At 39.5% G+C, this 14,717-nt stretch overlaps 1 protein-coding gene across 1 annotated transcript in view; it reads left to right on the forward strand.

Moving 5' to 3' along the window:
• Nucleotides 1-1,145: 1,145 nt before the first annotated feature.
• The window catches only part of SPATA16 (spermatogenesis associated 16), a gene marked incomplete at its 5' end in the record, with an annotated part of 49,938 nt that continues 36,366 nt past the window's right edge, over nucleotides 1,146-14,717 (forward strand). The window contains 2 exons of the mRNA XM_029086787.1: nucleotides 1,146-1,291; nucleotides 12,700-12,789. Of these exons, the coding sequence (XP_028942620.1) occupies nucleotides 1,146-1,291; nucleotides 12,700-12,789 (236 nt within the window). The remainder of the gene's footprint in view (nucleotides 1,292-12,699; nucleotides 12,790-14,717) is intronic.

Below are 14,717 nucleotides of genomic sequence, written 5' to 3' on the forward strand. Positions count from 1 at the left end.
TCCTCAGCACCGGTCTCAATGTGATGCAAGAGTTTAAGCACACAGTCTAGAGAAATATTAATTTGTTAATCTTCATTAGAAATCTACTTTTAAAGCTGATTTACAGTGAAGTCACTTAGTCAGATGAAATCATTGCACACTAAACAATCCTGTTAGGGAGGTTTATCCAAGCAAAGGACATTCAATTGCATTTTCATTAGTAGCACTATATGATTAGCGTCCTTAAAGCAAGGCTCTCAGACTCAATCTATTTGTTTACAGTTGTATTTAATTGCTTACAGCTGAGTTTTCTTAAGAACTAAAAGCTAATTTTTACAACTCTATAGCATTACAAAATCAGGTTGCCCGTAGATTAATGAAACAAAGATTTGAAGATTGAAGGTGGTCCTGCCCAGTATCGTAGCTCTACCAGTGTTGAGAACTCTCCAAAATGTCAAGGAGTTGTGGGTTATCTAATTCTAATGAAGCACATTATGAAACAGAATAGTATTTAATGAGAAAGCCACTGGCTGTGATGAACAGCAGGTGATTTATCTATCAGGAAAAGAGTATTTTTTTTAAACAGAAAAAATGATGTTTCTCTCTGCTAAATTCTATATGCCTCAAGAAGATGGGAAAGATGCTTGATCTCATCCTTTTACTGTCTATAGCAGTTCTCTGGAAGGACAAGCCCTCCCATTAAAGGAGGTGGACTGGTTTCCTTGCCTTGTGTCACTCTCTGCTGTCCTACCCGTGGGACAAAAGCAGTAGAGCCCAAGGCAGAGTTCACCACTGGCTGACTGAAATAAGTAAATAGATGTCTGAGACTGTTCCTTCAACCTCAAGACAGCCACAGATTTGAGGAGTCTGAAGTTGAGCCTTTATTTTGGAAAATGGAGAAAAAGATAGTTTCTTTCCTAACAGTGCTTTTCAGTTTTTAGTTTATTATCTGCTCTCTTGACTATCCCCTTCTGGGAAGATGACACTGCATTATATATGATGTTCACATGCATTTGCACTGATTTTTGCAGTGCTAACTCTAGTTAAAGTCAGGGTATATTTTACTTAGAAGACAGTTTCCTCCATTTATCAGTTACAAAAAGCATTTCTACCTAACGAAATGTTTATTATAACATTAGTAAATCACATTTTTGTTTCTTGTACAGCTTTGCAACCAAGGCTGTGCTATAGACGTTTCCTGTACGCCATCTTCAGAAGATGCTTGCAGTATCGCCAGTTTTATTGAGACAAAGCTTGTAATCTGCTACTTAAAGCTGGGGAAGCCTGACGATGCTCTGAATCATTCATACAGGTAAAAATAAATATTGATTAGATACAATGCTAAGAGTAAAATCAAAAACTAAACAAAGACTATGAAAAAAAACTTGTCCAGGAAGAATCAGAAGAGGAACCCACGAAACAACACATGGCACTGATGTTTAAATTGAACTAATTCTCAAAATTTGAGATATTAAGCCACAATAGCCATGTATGCATTTACTGCTTTGATAATGCAGGAGATAAGGATATGCAGGTGAGTCACAAACATATTCCAGGGCACCCTTAAGACTGAAGCTAAAACAAATACACGCTCAATCTTATATGACAGTAATGATAGTATGAGCTCTTGATCTCCTTCAAACCAGTTTAGGTCAGTGATGGCTTCCAATTATTTTCATTATGTAATTCCTCATCATGGGCTTACTTGTGATCCACAAAGACGAGCACCACCAGCAACACATAAAGAAGCCAGAAACAAAAAACTTACACATGGTGGAGATGACATTCCCATTAGTTTCAAATGGGTTAGGATTTTGCTGGGTTTGTACTGCCTTTAATTAGCATTCAGGCATAACGATAGTTTCTGTTAAGCGCGTGCATGTCCTGCCAGCAACACTTCATCACTGAAGTCTCTCATCATTTTTTCCCTTGTATGAGATGTATTAGGATGGACACTTCAATTAGTGCAGGGTGAGGATTTTCTCATACAATCATCTTGAATGTAACTACAAAAGAGCAGTTACAACAAAAGAGGAGGCATGTGTTGGTGCCTAACGCACAGGAGTCAGCGGCGAAGAAAAATGCATCGATACAGAAGTGCGATGCCATCATGGCAGCAGGTTCTTTTAGCTACATGCAAAGTCAAGGGAAGTCTGAGAATCCTGACCTAATGACAAGGTCTTTGTCTCCCATTCCCACTCATCCCCACCCCTTTCCTGCCGTGATTGAGAGACGGGGCACTTTTTGTCTGTAAAGCCATGCCTACCTGCAGCCTATTCGCATTGTGGGGGTGCATCCTTCAGACTAGTTCCAAGTACCCATCTGGGTTGGGGGTCTGAATGCTCACGAGTGGTCAGACAGCAGTAGGTGCACTCCCAGGGCACATCCAGTGGGCACACAAACTCTATTTCTTCCAGGTGGAGTATTCTGTTAGGTAAGCCAAAGCATAGGGCGTGGGCAAGACTGAGATTCGTGTTAAAAATGAATAAATAGAAAACAGTAACAACAACAACAAATGCACTCCTTGTACAAACTAAAAGCCAGCCACATTTTTTCCACAGCTTTTCAAAGATAATGTTAGAAAAGAAAAAAAAAAATACATAAAGTTTGACTGGACTCCTAACTTTTGGAAAAATGGTAACGATCATTCTCTTATTCTAACTGTGATTTCCAAGAATACTAAAATAAGGAAGCTATTTAGACAGTATAAATATAACTGGAACAGGAAATAATTTTCTTTACCACCTTTAAATTATCTTGGTTTCAAACTAGTAAGATGTCTTGACCCCAGTGCTACAGAAACTAAAGCCTATTCAGACATGCCTTGGTTTCAGTTGTCTTAAAACAGAAACTATGCCCTACAGAGAAAATAAACACAGTTAGACTGAGATCACTGGAAAACTGAAGCAGGGAAAAAGCCTTCACTCTTCTTTTTTATATATAATTACAACAATTTGTTCTTAACTCCTTCAGTTACATGGCACAAAGAAAAGTGGCAATCAGTAATGTCTATTTTCAATACAATTCATTTAATAACTTGCAGAATGGGAATAAATCTACTGACCATGGCTGTCACATTGTAAAATGCAGGAACTGATACAATAGTATACCAGTAAAAAGTATTCTGGGGCATAATTAACATAGAGACAAAACTTGAAATATAATCAATAGCTATATTTTCCAAAAAGAACAAATAAATTACTCTGACCTCCCCTACTAAAAATAGCTTACTGCCATCAGTTAACTAGTGCATATAGAATTTTTATTCCCATCGAGTTTTTATGTCATCACCACATTGTAATGGTTTGCTGGTAATCCTTTGGCATTAATCATGAATTCAAATTAAAGTATTCCTTTCTGCATTTATTTGCATTTACTGAACTATTCTTTCTTTAATTTCATGTAAATTTCACAGCTCCTGCATTCATTTCTGAAGCCTTATTAACCAAAAATCAGCTTTAATATTCTCACACATAATCATATCAAATATATCAAAGTGGGTTTTCCTAGGAAGAAGTCTTATGAAATACCATAACTAGAGAAATAGTGAAAATGGAGAAAAATTCCAGCAGCTTGGTTTTAAAGTGTTCAAGAACAGGCATCTTCAGGGGAATAGCTTTCCCATTCTTAAGAAAGGGAAGGGAATACAATTTATATCATCAGCTTTAGATCCTGTATGAGAAGCCAAGTCTGAGTCCTCCTGAAAAGTGAAAATTGTATTCTCTGGTTTCTTAATATCAAAATTTAAGGCTGCCTTGAGCATTGCTGGCACCATTGAGGACACTGGCTGGGTTCTGATCATTTGTCAGGCTGATACAAAAGATTTACCTTTTGCAGTCAAACACTATTAAAACCACTTCTCATCTGTCACAGCTCTGAACAAACATGCCATGGACTGACCCCACCAAGCAACATCTGCAGTAACCTACTTGACCATCACTTTTTCATCATAAGATAGTCATCAAAATAATTCCTAACTTGCAGTCTGAAGCTATAAAATGAATCACACAATATTTACATGCCCTGTGGTTCTTTTGGCCCAGGCATTAAGGCATACCAGGGTTTAATGATCTTAATAACCCCATATGGCTTGCTGAGAAATTAGATTTTCCCTTTGGTAGCAGAAGGCAGTTTTCAATTATAGCAGATGGCAAAACAGTGAAGGTCTGAGAAGTCAAGAACTGACTAAGAAACCTCAGATTAGTACTTAGGCCTTATGTTGCTCAGCCTAATAATAATGCCGGTGGTTGAATTTTTGCCCCAAATGAAAACAATCTTGAAGCACAGCACAGCAATTCAGCAGAGCAATCCCCCAATTACGCCTGGTCTTCAGAGCTCCAGGCCCAACAGAGAAAGCCATAAAGCTGCAGCTGCATGGGAGAAAACAGCCCACAGTGCATCACATCCACAGCGCAGCAACTGCTAAGGTTCAATTTTGTTTGAAATTGGAGAGAGCAATGCTGAACTCCATGACAATTGAAGATGGAGGGTCCTTCAAAACATGATATACATGACTTTCTTGATGACACTCTACATCTCCGTAGCTTCCTTGTTTATTTTGCTTTATTCCTCTAAGCAAGCTAAATAGATCTGCACTGACACCGTATGACTTGCTGTTTGCACCTGGGAACATAACAGAACCCTTCTACTGGAAATGTGCTTTTTGCTCCTGCATTTACACTTCCTCAACTGCTGTGGTCCTCATGGCACACAAGATTTGAAGAATGACAGACATGGGGCTCAATCCAGTTGCTTAAACATAGATTGCTGCTCATAGAGATCCTGTGCATGGATCGAGCACTAGAAAATCTTGGTGTTGTCCTGTGCAGGGACAGGAGGTGGACTGGATGATCCTTGTGGGTCCCTTCCAACTCACAACATTCTGTGATTCTGTGGGAACAGGGAAGAGGTTAACGTCACCTACCCAGCAGCAAGTGACAAAAAGCATTTTGTTTCACTTCTGCCCACTTTTGATCACTCCCTGCCCAGCTGCAGTGGGGCTGCTGGTACCGTAGCCTCCCCGGAAACCAGCTCCCCAGCAGGGTATGAGGCTGCCTGCCATAGGGGAAAAGTCACATCTCTTCCCAATGGAATTGCCATCATGCCATAGGAAGCCCACAGCTGGTGGTGGGAGGTGGATTGGGAAGTGCCTTCTGGAAGGATGTTTGCTACCTGCCTTCTCCCAGAACATCCCCAGGCTCTGCTCCCTGCCCTCCTTCCCTTGATCTAGAAATTGTGGACGTAAGGGCTGAGTGGAAGAAGAGCAATCAGACATTGTGGCAGGTTTCTGTAACATTATCTCTAAGTAATGCCTGAAAAATATGTTGATGCTAATGAGGACTGCTGTATGGAGCTATGCAAAATCTTTGGGGGTTAAAGTAAAGATTTTCCTGTGTCCTTGCAGACTCTGCTCTGCAGCATGACCCGCTGCCAATTTTCTCCTTCCCTCCCAGAAAGGCAATGCATAGAGAATGTAATAAATCTGCAAAGCTTTTTCTGCTATGCCTTTTTATGTGTTTGGTGGAAGGCAGGGCTGTCTAATGCCTCTTGCACAATTCACAGGGAGACACATGAAGTAGAAAATAGCACCTCTGTTAAATAACACACGATTGCTTTAGCGATGACTTAACAGAGGGAATCTCTTATGGAGGTACAGTGGGGAAAAGAAAAATCTAAACCAGCTGAAACCTCACAGATTTAATTCTAAATCCCAGTGACTTTTCAAACACTTACAAAAGGTTTAAAATAATTATTAATGATCAAGCTTTATGCAATAGCTGTTAGAAAATAAGGCATCTCAAAACTTGGTCAGTGCATTATAGACAGGATAAATCAGGAGTCTAATCCAGATTAATTCAGAAGTTTCAGGCTAAAAATTCAATATTCAGCTACTTCTTCATTCCCTAGCTTCCTTATTTTGCACCTTTAAAAAAGGACTATATTAAAGTAAGTTGAAGAATGGAATTCTAGTGAAATATTAAATAATCAAAAATAAATAATGCAATGATGCTATGATACAGTGCAGGCAGTGGGCATTAAAATGGAGACAGACTAGAAGAGCAGCTCAAGAAGAGCACAGATTTTTAGGCAGAAGTAGAAAAAGGAGAAACATAACGGTTGATGCTGCTAATCTGGGGGAAGCTTGTAGTGTAATGTATACTTTGCTCTAAACTATTCTCCTAATCTCTTTACCTCCTCAGAAAAGGAAAGAAAGAGAAGAATTAGCAGCTCCTAATTACTTCAGCAATTGTGTTAGGCATATTGCAATATACATAATAGATGAGATATTATTAATAAAAAGCTATTCCATTGAGATGCTCTGGATAATATAAACCAGAAGTACTCTTAAAAAAATCATTCCTTCTCATGCAGCATTTCAAATATTTCTATGTACTTCAACTTTTTATTGCTTTTCAAATGAGAATCATTTTCTCTGGATTCCGATTCTCAACTCTAAAGCATGTGTTATTTCTGGATTAGTGTATCAGTGACACAGTTCCTATTTTATGGACTGAGACTTGCTCAATTGAGGTCAAAATTTATATTGCAAAAACATTTATCCACACAAAGTGTGGTGGGATCCCATTTAGTAAAGGTTTATGGGGAGGGCAGGAGGAAGCGAAAAAAGTGCCCTGGAAGAAATACAGTTCCTCGTAGAAGGAAGATCTGGTGGTCAAGAAAGTGGTACTTGTACAGCTGGAAAGTGAGTGGGCAGTACACTATGGAAACTAGACAGGGAATACAGAGTATCTCCACTTGGGATAAGATGTTGGGGGAGCTTTGAAACAAGATCTTCTTTAATATCTTTTTGTTTTGCACTGAAGAATATTCTCCTTTTTACCACCTTCACAGCTGAAGAATCGAGACCTGTATAGCACATTTATCTTATGCTTGCAATTCAAAGCAAATTGCTGCTGCAAAACCTTTTAGCATGGCAGTTATATTTCACTTTACTGACAGAGAAAAGGCATTGCGTGAAACCTTTTTTTGGGGGGGAACCCACACTTTCTCCCTTCCTGTCTGTTTATATATGAAAACTTCATGAGATGGTTTCTTCTGTGCAGAGAACATCCTTGCTCATTATGCCATAACTGCATTTATTTCTGTTTGGTTGTACAAAAAAAAAAATCCAACTGCACAAAGACAAGTCAGGTGTCCTCCTTCGGTGTGAGAGGATTTGGTTTTGTTCCTTGATCTACTTAAGTTCGGGAGAAGCTTGTCTGTCTTTGGTTCAATGGTGACAATTTTATTAGAAGTGATTCCTGATGATTTATCAGGTTACCACCAAAGAAACCCATTCTGGACTTTGCCAGATTTGCCTTGATAAGCAGTATTGGGTACAGCTACTCTTGTAGCTACATCTACCAAGTGGTCCTGGCCTCTGTCCTCCAGCTTTTCTATCTATAACACAGATGTTCCTTAATGTTACACATCCCTTCTTTAAAAGAGCAGCCAGGGCTGGGAGAGAACAGGGCATGGACCAACAGGTCTGAACCTTCACAGCCACCAAGACTGAAACCAAGCTCAAGAGAAAGACCTGACCTCCCTCACATGTCCCTTCACATGGGTCTCCTTTTACCTTTCTTCTCCCTTTAATTATTCATACCCACTGCCACTGAAGCCACCACTCTTACCCTCTGGGAGTGCCTGCTTTCACAAACCTACCAAATATTTCCACCAGCTTGTTGCAACAGGGAGGTTTTTTTCCCCTCTTCAGGATGTCAGCTTTGGTAAACTCTCACATAGAGCAAAGAAGCCCACAAGCTTTCACATATCCAAGACACATCCCTCTTTGTTCCCTACAACAGCACCAGGAGAAGAAGTGGTTCAGAATACAAAGTTAGCTGCAAGCAATCATACCACCATAAGGTCCCCAAATAAAATTTAAATAAAATCATAACATAGCTGTGCATGCAAATTACAGGATAATATTATGAGGTTCATTCCTGGCTACCACAGGGTTCAGGAATTTGACTGCTTCTAGTAGAGTTGAACTCTTGAACGAGCCCTGGGGATCACAGAACAGAGCATGGCAGACTCAAACAGATATAAGACTAGTGCTACACAGCAGAGAATAAGCTACCTGCCATCCAGATGAAACAAGGAAAAAAAAAGAGAGTTGAAGTTCAATGTAATTTTACAGGATTTGTCAGGTTCATCTGTAGCATATTGGGGCTGGATAAGCAGCTGTACTGATTGACAGTATTCACTGAAGATAAAAGCATTGTATTAGTCTACAGCAGCTGAATACATGGCTCTGCTGAGTTGACACACGGCTTGCACTGACATTGTATGTCATGTGGTGGTGAAGAACGCCTCAGCGGTGACACTTGCACAGTCACTGCACCAGCAACACGTGGACACGCCAGCACAGCCCACTGCCACGCTAGCTTTACATCTCTCTGCACAGAGGCATGTATTGCTTTAGCACTGAGTTTTTACTTCTGATAAATCACCTAATTTCTCTCTAATAGCCAATTCTAATTGACTATTAAGATGCATTTGTACAGAAGACCACACTGTATCTTAGGAAGGCACCATCAACTAAGAAAAAGCGTCTGCCACTCTAATGAAAGAAATGACTGCATGCACCTCTACGAGCAAGCTGGCTTTTACTCACAGCACAAGCAAGAAAAATGAGTTTATCTGCTTTAGTGGTGAAGTGTATTTTTTCACTTGTTTCATCTATAGAATCATCTCATTGACTTTTTCTTGGCCTATAAAGGCCAAACACGAATGATACGGTGGATAGTAGCAGAGGCACTTTTTCATGTCAGTCAGATTAGAGTTAAATCCCTGTTGCATTTGGGATGGAATTTGATAGAGAATGTGCACCTCAGAGAAAAGGCAATGTGATTTCTAGCAGACAGTTTTGATGTAGCAGTCTGATTTTCTTGCCACACCTGTTTCCTTAACACTGGTCAGTAAGATTGAAAGAAAAACTTGGAGAGAAAACCACGGACTAACGTGCATCTCTGATTCACATACTCCAATTGCTGTGATGGGGGAGAGAGTTGATGCCTTCTTCCCTCCTCCTCAGAGTTTGAAAAAAGATAATAGGACAAACACTGTATTATTTTTAAGAGAAGATGTCAAGATGAAAAAATGAAAACGTCAAAAAAGAGGCTGATATACAGCGTTACTTAAGGACTGTTTTGTTGAGAAAAACTGACCAAATGATTTACGAAAGGCTTTTAACGGGGCAGTCTTTGGATTACAGTGAAGATGAAAAATAAATGAAAATCTATTTCAGGTTTACTTTAGCCTAGTCATTTGACAGATGAGGGGAAAAACCTGGCAAGAACACAAGTTTTAATCTCCAGACGTAGTGACTTTATTTGCAGTTTTGAGGATTAGAAGTTTTCTCTGTGCAAACTAAGAGCTATCCATTTTCTGACATTTCCTGTTGGAACTATTTTTTCTTCCTGAAGCTCCCATGAGTAAACGAGGCATCTGAGTAAAAAAGACCAAAGGACCGATGCTTCTGCTCATGACACAAATCACCACATACAGAGATTGTCCTGACTGCGTTGCAGCTGGTGTGTCCACCACCTTCGTCCCTTCCTAATTCTTCTTTCAAGCCTCTCTCTTGAAACACATCCCTACTAATTAATTACTGGATTAACCAGCCTAGTATCAAAGCCTGCTCATGGCTGGAGGTGGATCTTGGAGCATGGACTTGTTCTCAGTATGCACAGCCTGGCACATTTCTGCCTGGCCAGATGGGTCCCCCATCTGCTCCTATTTGACAGAGAACTTCCTGGAATTAGGGTTTTCCTCTTAACCTTTGTTTGTACAATACCTTTGCTTCCTATTTTCATTCAGGTTTGTTGGGGTTTTTTCTCCTTTTCACCAAGAATCACCTGAAACACACCAGAGTCAGATTTAACAACCAAAGGGGCAGCTCTGCACAGTTTTAGTGCACACCTGGCATTAGATTAGCACTGCTCTGCATAAAGGCTACTAAACCAGGGCTGCATCAGTACAGCAAAGGCTACTTTTGGATAAAGTAGTAATACAGCAGAAATTATTTCTAGGGTATAGGCTCTCTGGAGCCAAGCAACATCAAACCAATCTGCCAGGAGTCACAGGTAGCTTTCTGGTGCTTGCTCAATCTATTAGGGTGTACTATAATATTTTTCAGTATAGAATTTATAGATCGAGAAAAGCAGTTGATCTTTTTGAGACTAGCAAAAAAATCAAGATGGAAAATGGAGAGCTGATATCTAATTCTTTGAAAATCTGCTACAGTTCTATATTTATTATAAGCCTATCCCAGCACATCCTGCTCAGAGACTTACAGAAAATCTGTCGCTAACTACCAAGGAATTATTGATTTTTTAATTTTTTCCCTTCATAGTGCTATTGCTTGGCTGTGGTAGAACCAATAAGTTGTTGAGGGAGAAAGAAAAAAAAAAACAGTAAAAAAAAAAATCAATATTACTATTATCAGCTGTTGACTACAGTTCACAGCAGCAATAATCTCCTTTAAAACAGCTTGCAGAACTACCAGTTGTCATCTACATAAGGTATTACTGTTTTGGTCAAATCATTAAATGCTGACAGTATTTGATCTATTGATGATTTTGTTTTGGTTAAATTAAGTTTTGGTGACCATCAGTATTGTCTAAACTTCAGATCTGGAGGGTGTTTGGCCAAGAACTGCAGTGTTTGCCATTGGCATTATCTTTTCACTACTAATAAGAAAGATTCATTCCCCTCATTAAGAGCAACTGATCTTTAACATCCCATGCTGTTCCATCCACTGTATTTTAGTTCAGTATTTAAATGTGCCCCCAGTCACTAAGGGCTACACTTCCTCCAGTAATGCTTTAAATTACATGGTATCATTTGTCACTGGTTTTACCCTTACACCTTCTTCCCAGAGAGGCAGTTCCTGCAGGGCAATGCTTTCTCTCAATATAGTTTTATAAGCATTTTTTTTTCAAATGTTGGATTGGGAAAGCATAGCTCTGAGATGCTTCCTAGTTCCTATACGACCTTAGGATGGTCTTCAGCAGAGCTGAATCTCCAGAGCACAGAGCAGCTCTGCTCATACAGAGTAAAGCTTTACTGTTCCACTGGTTACATCTACCTTAGTGGTTTGGTTTGGCACAATAGCAGGATTGTGATGCACTTGACACAATTTTATCCATTTTCTGCACAGTGGATTATTCACAGACCAATTCTGGCACTCACAAACTAGATTAATTTCAGAGAAAGCTACCTGCACGTTCTGCATGAGCTGTGCACAAAATACAAGTACCACACAAACCAACGGCTGACCTTTAAGACAGCTTTAAGCAACATGCATGGGGACATTTTGTTTAAGGGAAGAGACTAAGTCTATTGTGAAATAAAAGCCCCAGCTTTCTACAATATAGATGCAGAGGCCTCAACATTAGCTCTTCTGATCTACTGATCCACTCCTTATATATCTAATGTACTCAGTCAGAGAGAGAGGCCTTCTTCTACATGCCTTGGAGAAAGTGCCTGCAGAATGAATTTGATTCACAAGTCCACAGCATCTTGGAGATATTTTTAGGTTTTAACTTATTTTGAAAGCCCCTTCTGAAGGCCCCAGACATACAGTGCTGAATACATACAGAAAAGACAGTTATTGGTTTTCTAAAATGCACTCTGGGTGTTTCCATAAGTGTGAATTAATAGCTGAATGTGTTTACATATATATTTATGCCATAGTTTGAAGACAAAGAATAAACTTTAATACATTACTTGGTTATGAAGAGGATTAGTTCTGTGGTTAATAGCAGACTGAAGTCACAAGAGCAGTAGTTTTTAATGCTAACATGATATTCAAAACTTTTAATGAGGAAACAAAAGCCAGTTTGCAAGTTTTCTTTGTAACAGAACGTTGAGTTAATCTCCTTGTTGATGTCGTGAACTACCATTAAATACTTCATAAAACACGTATGTAATGATCAATATTAAACTCTGCATCCTAGAACACACTATATGGATGTTTTCTCCAAGCACTGGCAGAAGTGCTGGCCAGAGAAGCCAGTCACTTGTTGGAGATCTCACAAGTGGAACTAATTAGATGTAGAAGGAGCTGTCACTCTTGCCCTCCCCTGCTTGCATCAGAAGGATATACTGCCTGCCAATCTAACTACTTGGCTTATGCTATTTTTACCCTTCCATCTTCTCCTGATATTGACTTAAAGCATGTAAGTCACTACAGCTGGAATTGCATCTGTTGAGGGTCTAAGAAACATGCCAAGGTCCACCCACAGAGAACCTATCGCTTGTACAGAGGGTATTTTAAACCCTTTCACGTTAACATTAAAATACATTTTAGATGCAGAGCTTTTCCAGGGAGATGGGTCAGACAACGATCACTCACATTTGTGGAGCTAGGGATTAACAAGTTGTACTGTAGCACTTTTGCTTATGTTATCTACAAACAAAAGGCAGTATAGAATATTACCATAGGCGCTTTTTTCTAGAACAATGCACAAAACCCTAATGAAACTGCATTTATGATATAACCTCAATAAAAAATTTAATAATGCTTGTTCATATATCACAGCTGTCAAGAGAGAGAAAGTGATAGTTCATATTACATTTGAGACATACAGCGTTGAGTTGGATAGAATAAGCATATACAGTATGTGTCTTAGTCACAGTTTGATTATAAGTAGCTTTTAATGATTTGAGAATTAGAAATCTAAACTTGTCCATCTCTCTTACCTTTTGCAGGAGCATTTCTCTGAACCCAGTTTATTTCCGGAATCACCTGCGCCTAGCTGCTGTGTTTCGCTGCTTAGAGAGATACTCTGAAGCTGCAAGGTGGGTACCCACTGCTTGTGGATTTCTAATGGTTTCTCTCTCTCATTCCAGCTCTCAGTAGTAAGGATATCACCTCATATCCATGCTTTTCCAAAATCAGTGGGAGCTTTGTGTTTGCTTTGTGTATATGATCCCACATGCAGCAGAGCTCCCGTCCTCTCAGTTGGTGTAACACAAATAATCCCAATTATGTCCCTAGTTGCAGTTACACTAACACATGTGGGAGGATTTACTCGTTCTCAGGCACAGGGGAGAGCCCTGGTCAGGTCCCAGGACTACACTGGCACAACGGCGACATGCACACAAGCATCTTCCATGCCCTGGTTTCCCCGTAATCCTGGGCAGAAACTCAGGTGTGCTCCGAGTGGATGGGTGGGAGGAAGGGGAATTAAAAAAAATAATAATAATAATTAAGATTTGAGGGTACACCATGGCATGCTGCAAAATTTAGCCTGTGTGCAGCTGATGAGATTGCTGGTGTGAATAGGAACTGCTGGCAGGAAGAAAGTCTGCAAGAGGAAGCTCTGCCTGTATGCTTGCAATAACACTGCCAAAACCCACAAGTTTCAACATGCAGCTGAAGTTTTTAAACCACTTAATGTGGTTAAATGGAAGAAATGCATGGGGAAATGCAATGGTGACTTGCCATGTTTTGTCACTACCACTAACATTAGACACTTGCAGAGGACTGTTCAGCTGAAGACTGCAAGGTGTATCACAAAATATTTCACAAATCATTAGCTAACTAATGGCAGAGCAGTCAGTGTGAATTAGGCATGAGACTGAAAGGGTCACTTTGCTCATCATTTAAGATGGATGCTAGTGGTAGAGCTCTGAAGCTATTAAAATAGCAGCAAAACAGTTTGTACAGGGAGTGGAAGATGACTTTATCCAAGCAGAGTTACAGAGAGGATTGGATTTGGGAAGATGAACTTCAATTTTCTGTGCTGGACTTCAGCCAAAAACTCCAGGATGAGCACTTTTCCTTCTGCAGGACAAACACGGAGATTATGTCATGGTAATCTCCAGTAGCTTTCACATGTCAGGACAGGGAGAAGAAATCAATTCCCCAAGACAAGAAAACAGTTTTTCCAAATTTCTTTAGAAATATATGGTTTCAGATAAACCTGGAGCATTTCAGAAACTCGGCCATCCCTTTTTTAAAAAAAAAAAAAAACAAAAACAAAAAAAAAAAACAAAAACAAAAACAAAAAACCCACAGTTCACTTTTCAAACAAAGCTTTTCAGTCTCAGAAAGTGAAACATTTTGTTGAAAAACAGTGTTGTGATAGTTCCCAGAAGATCTCCTTTATAGATAGATCTCCTTTTGTATCTCACTTATAACAGTCTCTTCTTCCTAAAATCTTGTTGGGATGTTGACTCAAGGATAAATTATCTACTGAATCCTCAACAGTTGAGGTCCACTAATCAGCCAGACATTTTAGAGCTGTGTGAGGAGAGCATGTTGCTTTGTGATAGGTGGGGAATCCTGTCCAGGCTATTTTCAAACCCAAAAATTCACTAGTATCCCAACAGGTGAAGCAATACAAGGGGAAATGTTTGGGGTGCTGGGGAGGGAGAGAGTTTTCCCCTTGAAGTTTTTGAAAGATAATAATAAAAAGAGTTTAAAAAAAAATACCCTTTCAGAAACTGATCTTTCCTAAGAAGCAATACATATAAATGCCCATATTTGAGAAGACAGTATGAACCATTAAAGTCTTCATAAATATGATTTCAAAAATTTTTTAAAAAGTGGTTGGTGTTACAGCAGATAAGCAATCAGTAAGTTTACTACATCAGCAGGCAAGAGGGAACTGTGTCAGCCTTTTTCCCCTCACATTGAGTAGCTTTCAGAAAACTAGCTGATTTTAAATGAGATTATGTATTTTGTAAAGGAGAGGAACATTCTGACAGGCTGAATCCAGAGC

This window comes from Antrostomus carolinensis, unplaced genomic scaffold (assembly GCF_000700745.2).
Source record: "Antrostomus carolinensis isolate BGI_N321 unplaced genomic scaffold, ASM70074v2 scaffold49, whole genome shotgun sequence".
In the NCBI taxonomy this organism is placed as follows: domain Eukaryota; kingdom Metazoa; phylum Chordata; class Aves; order Caprimulgiformes; family Caprimulgidae; genus Antrostomus; species Antrostomus carolinensis.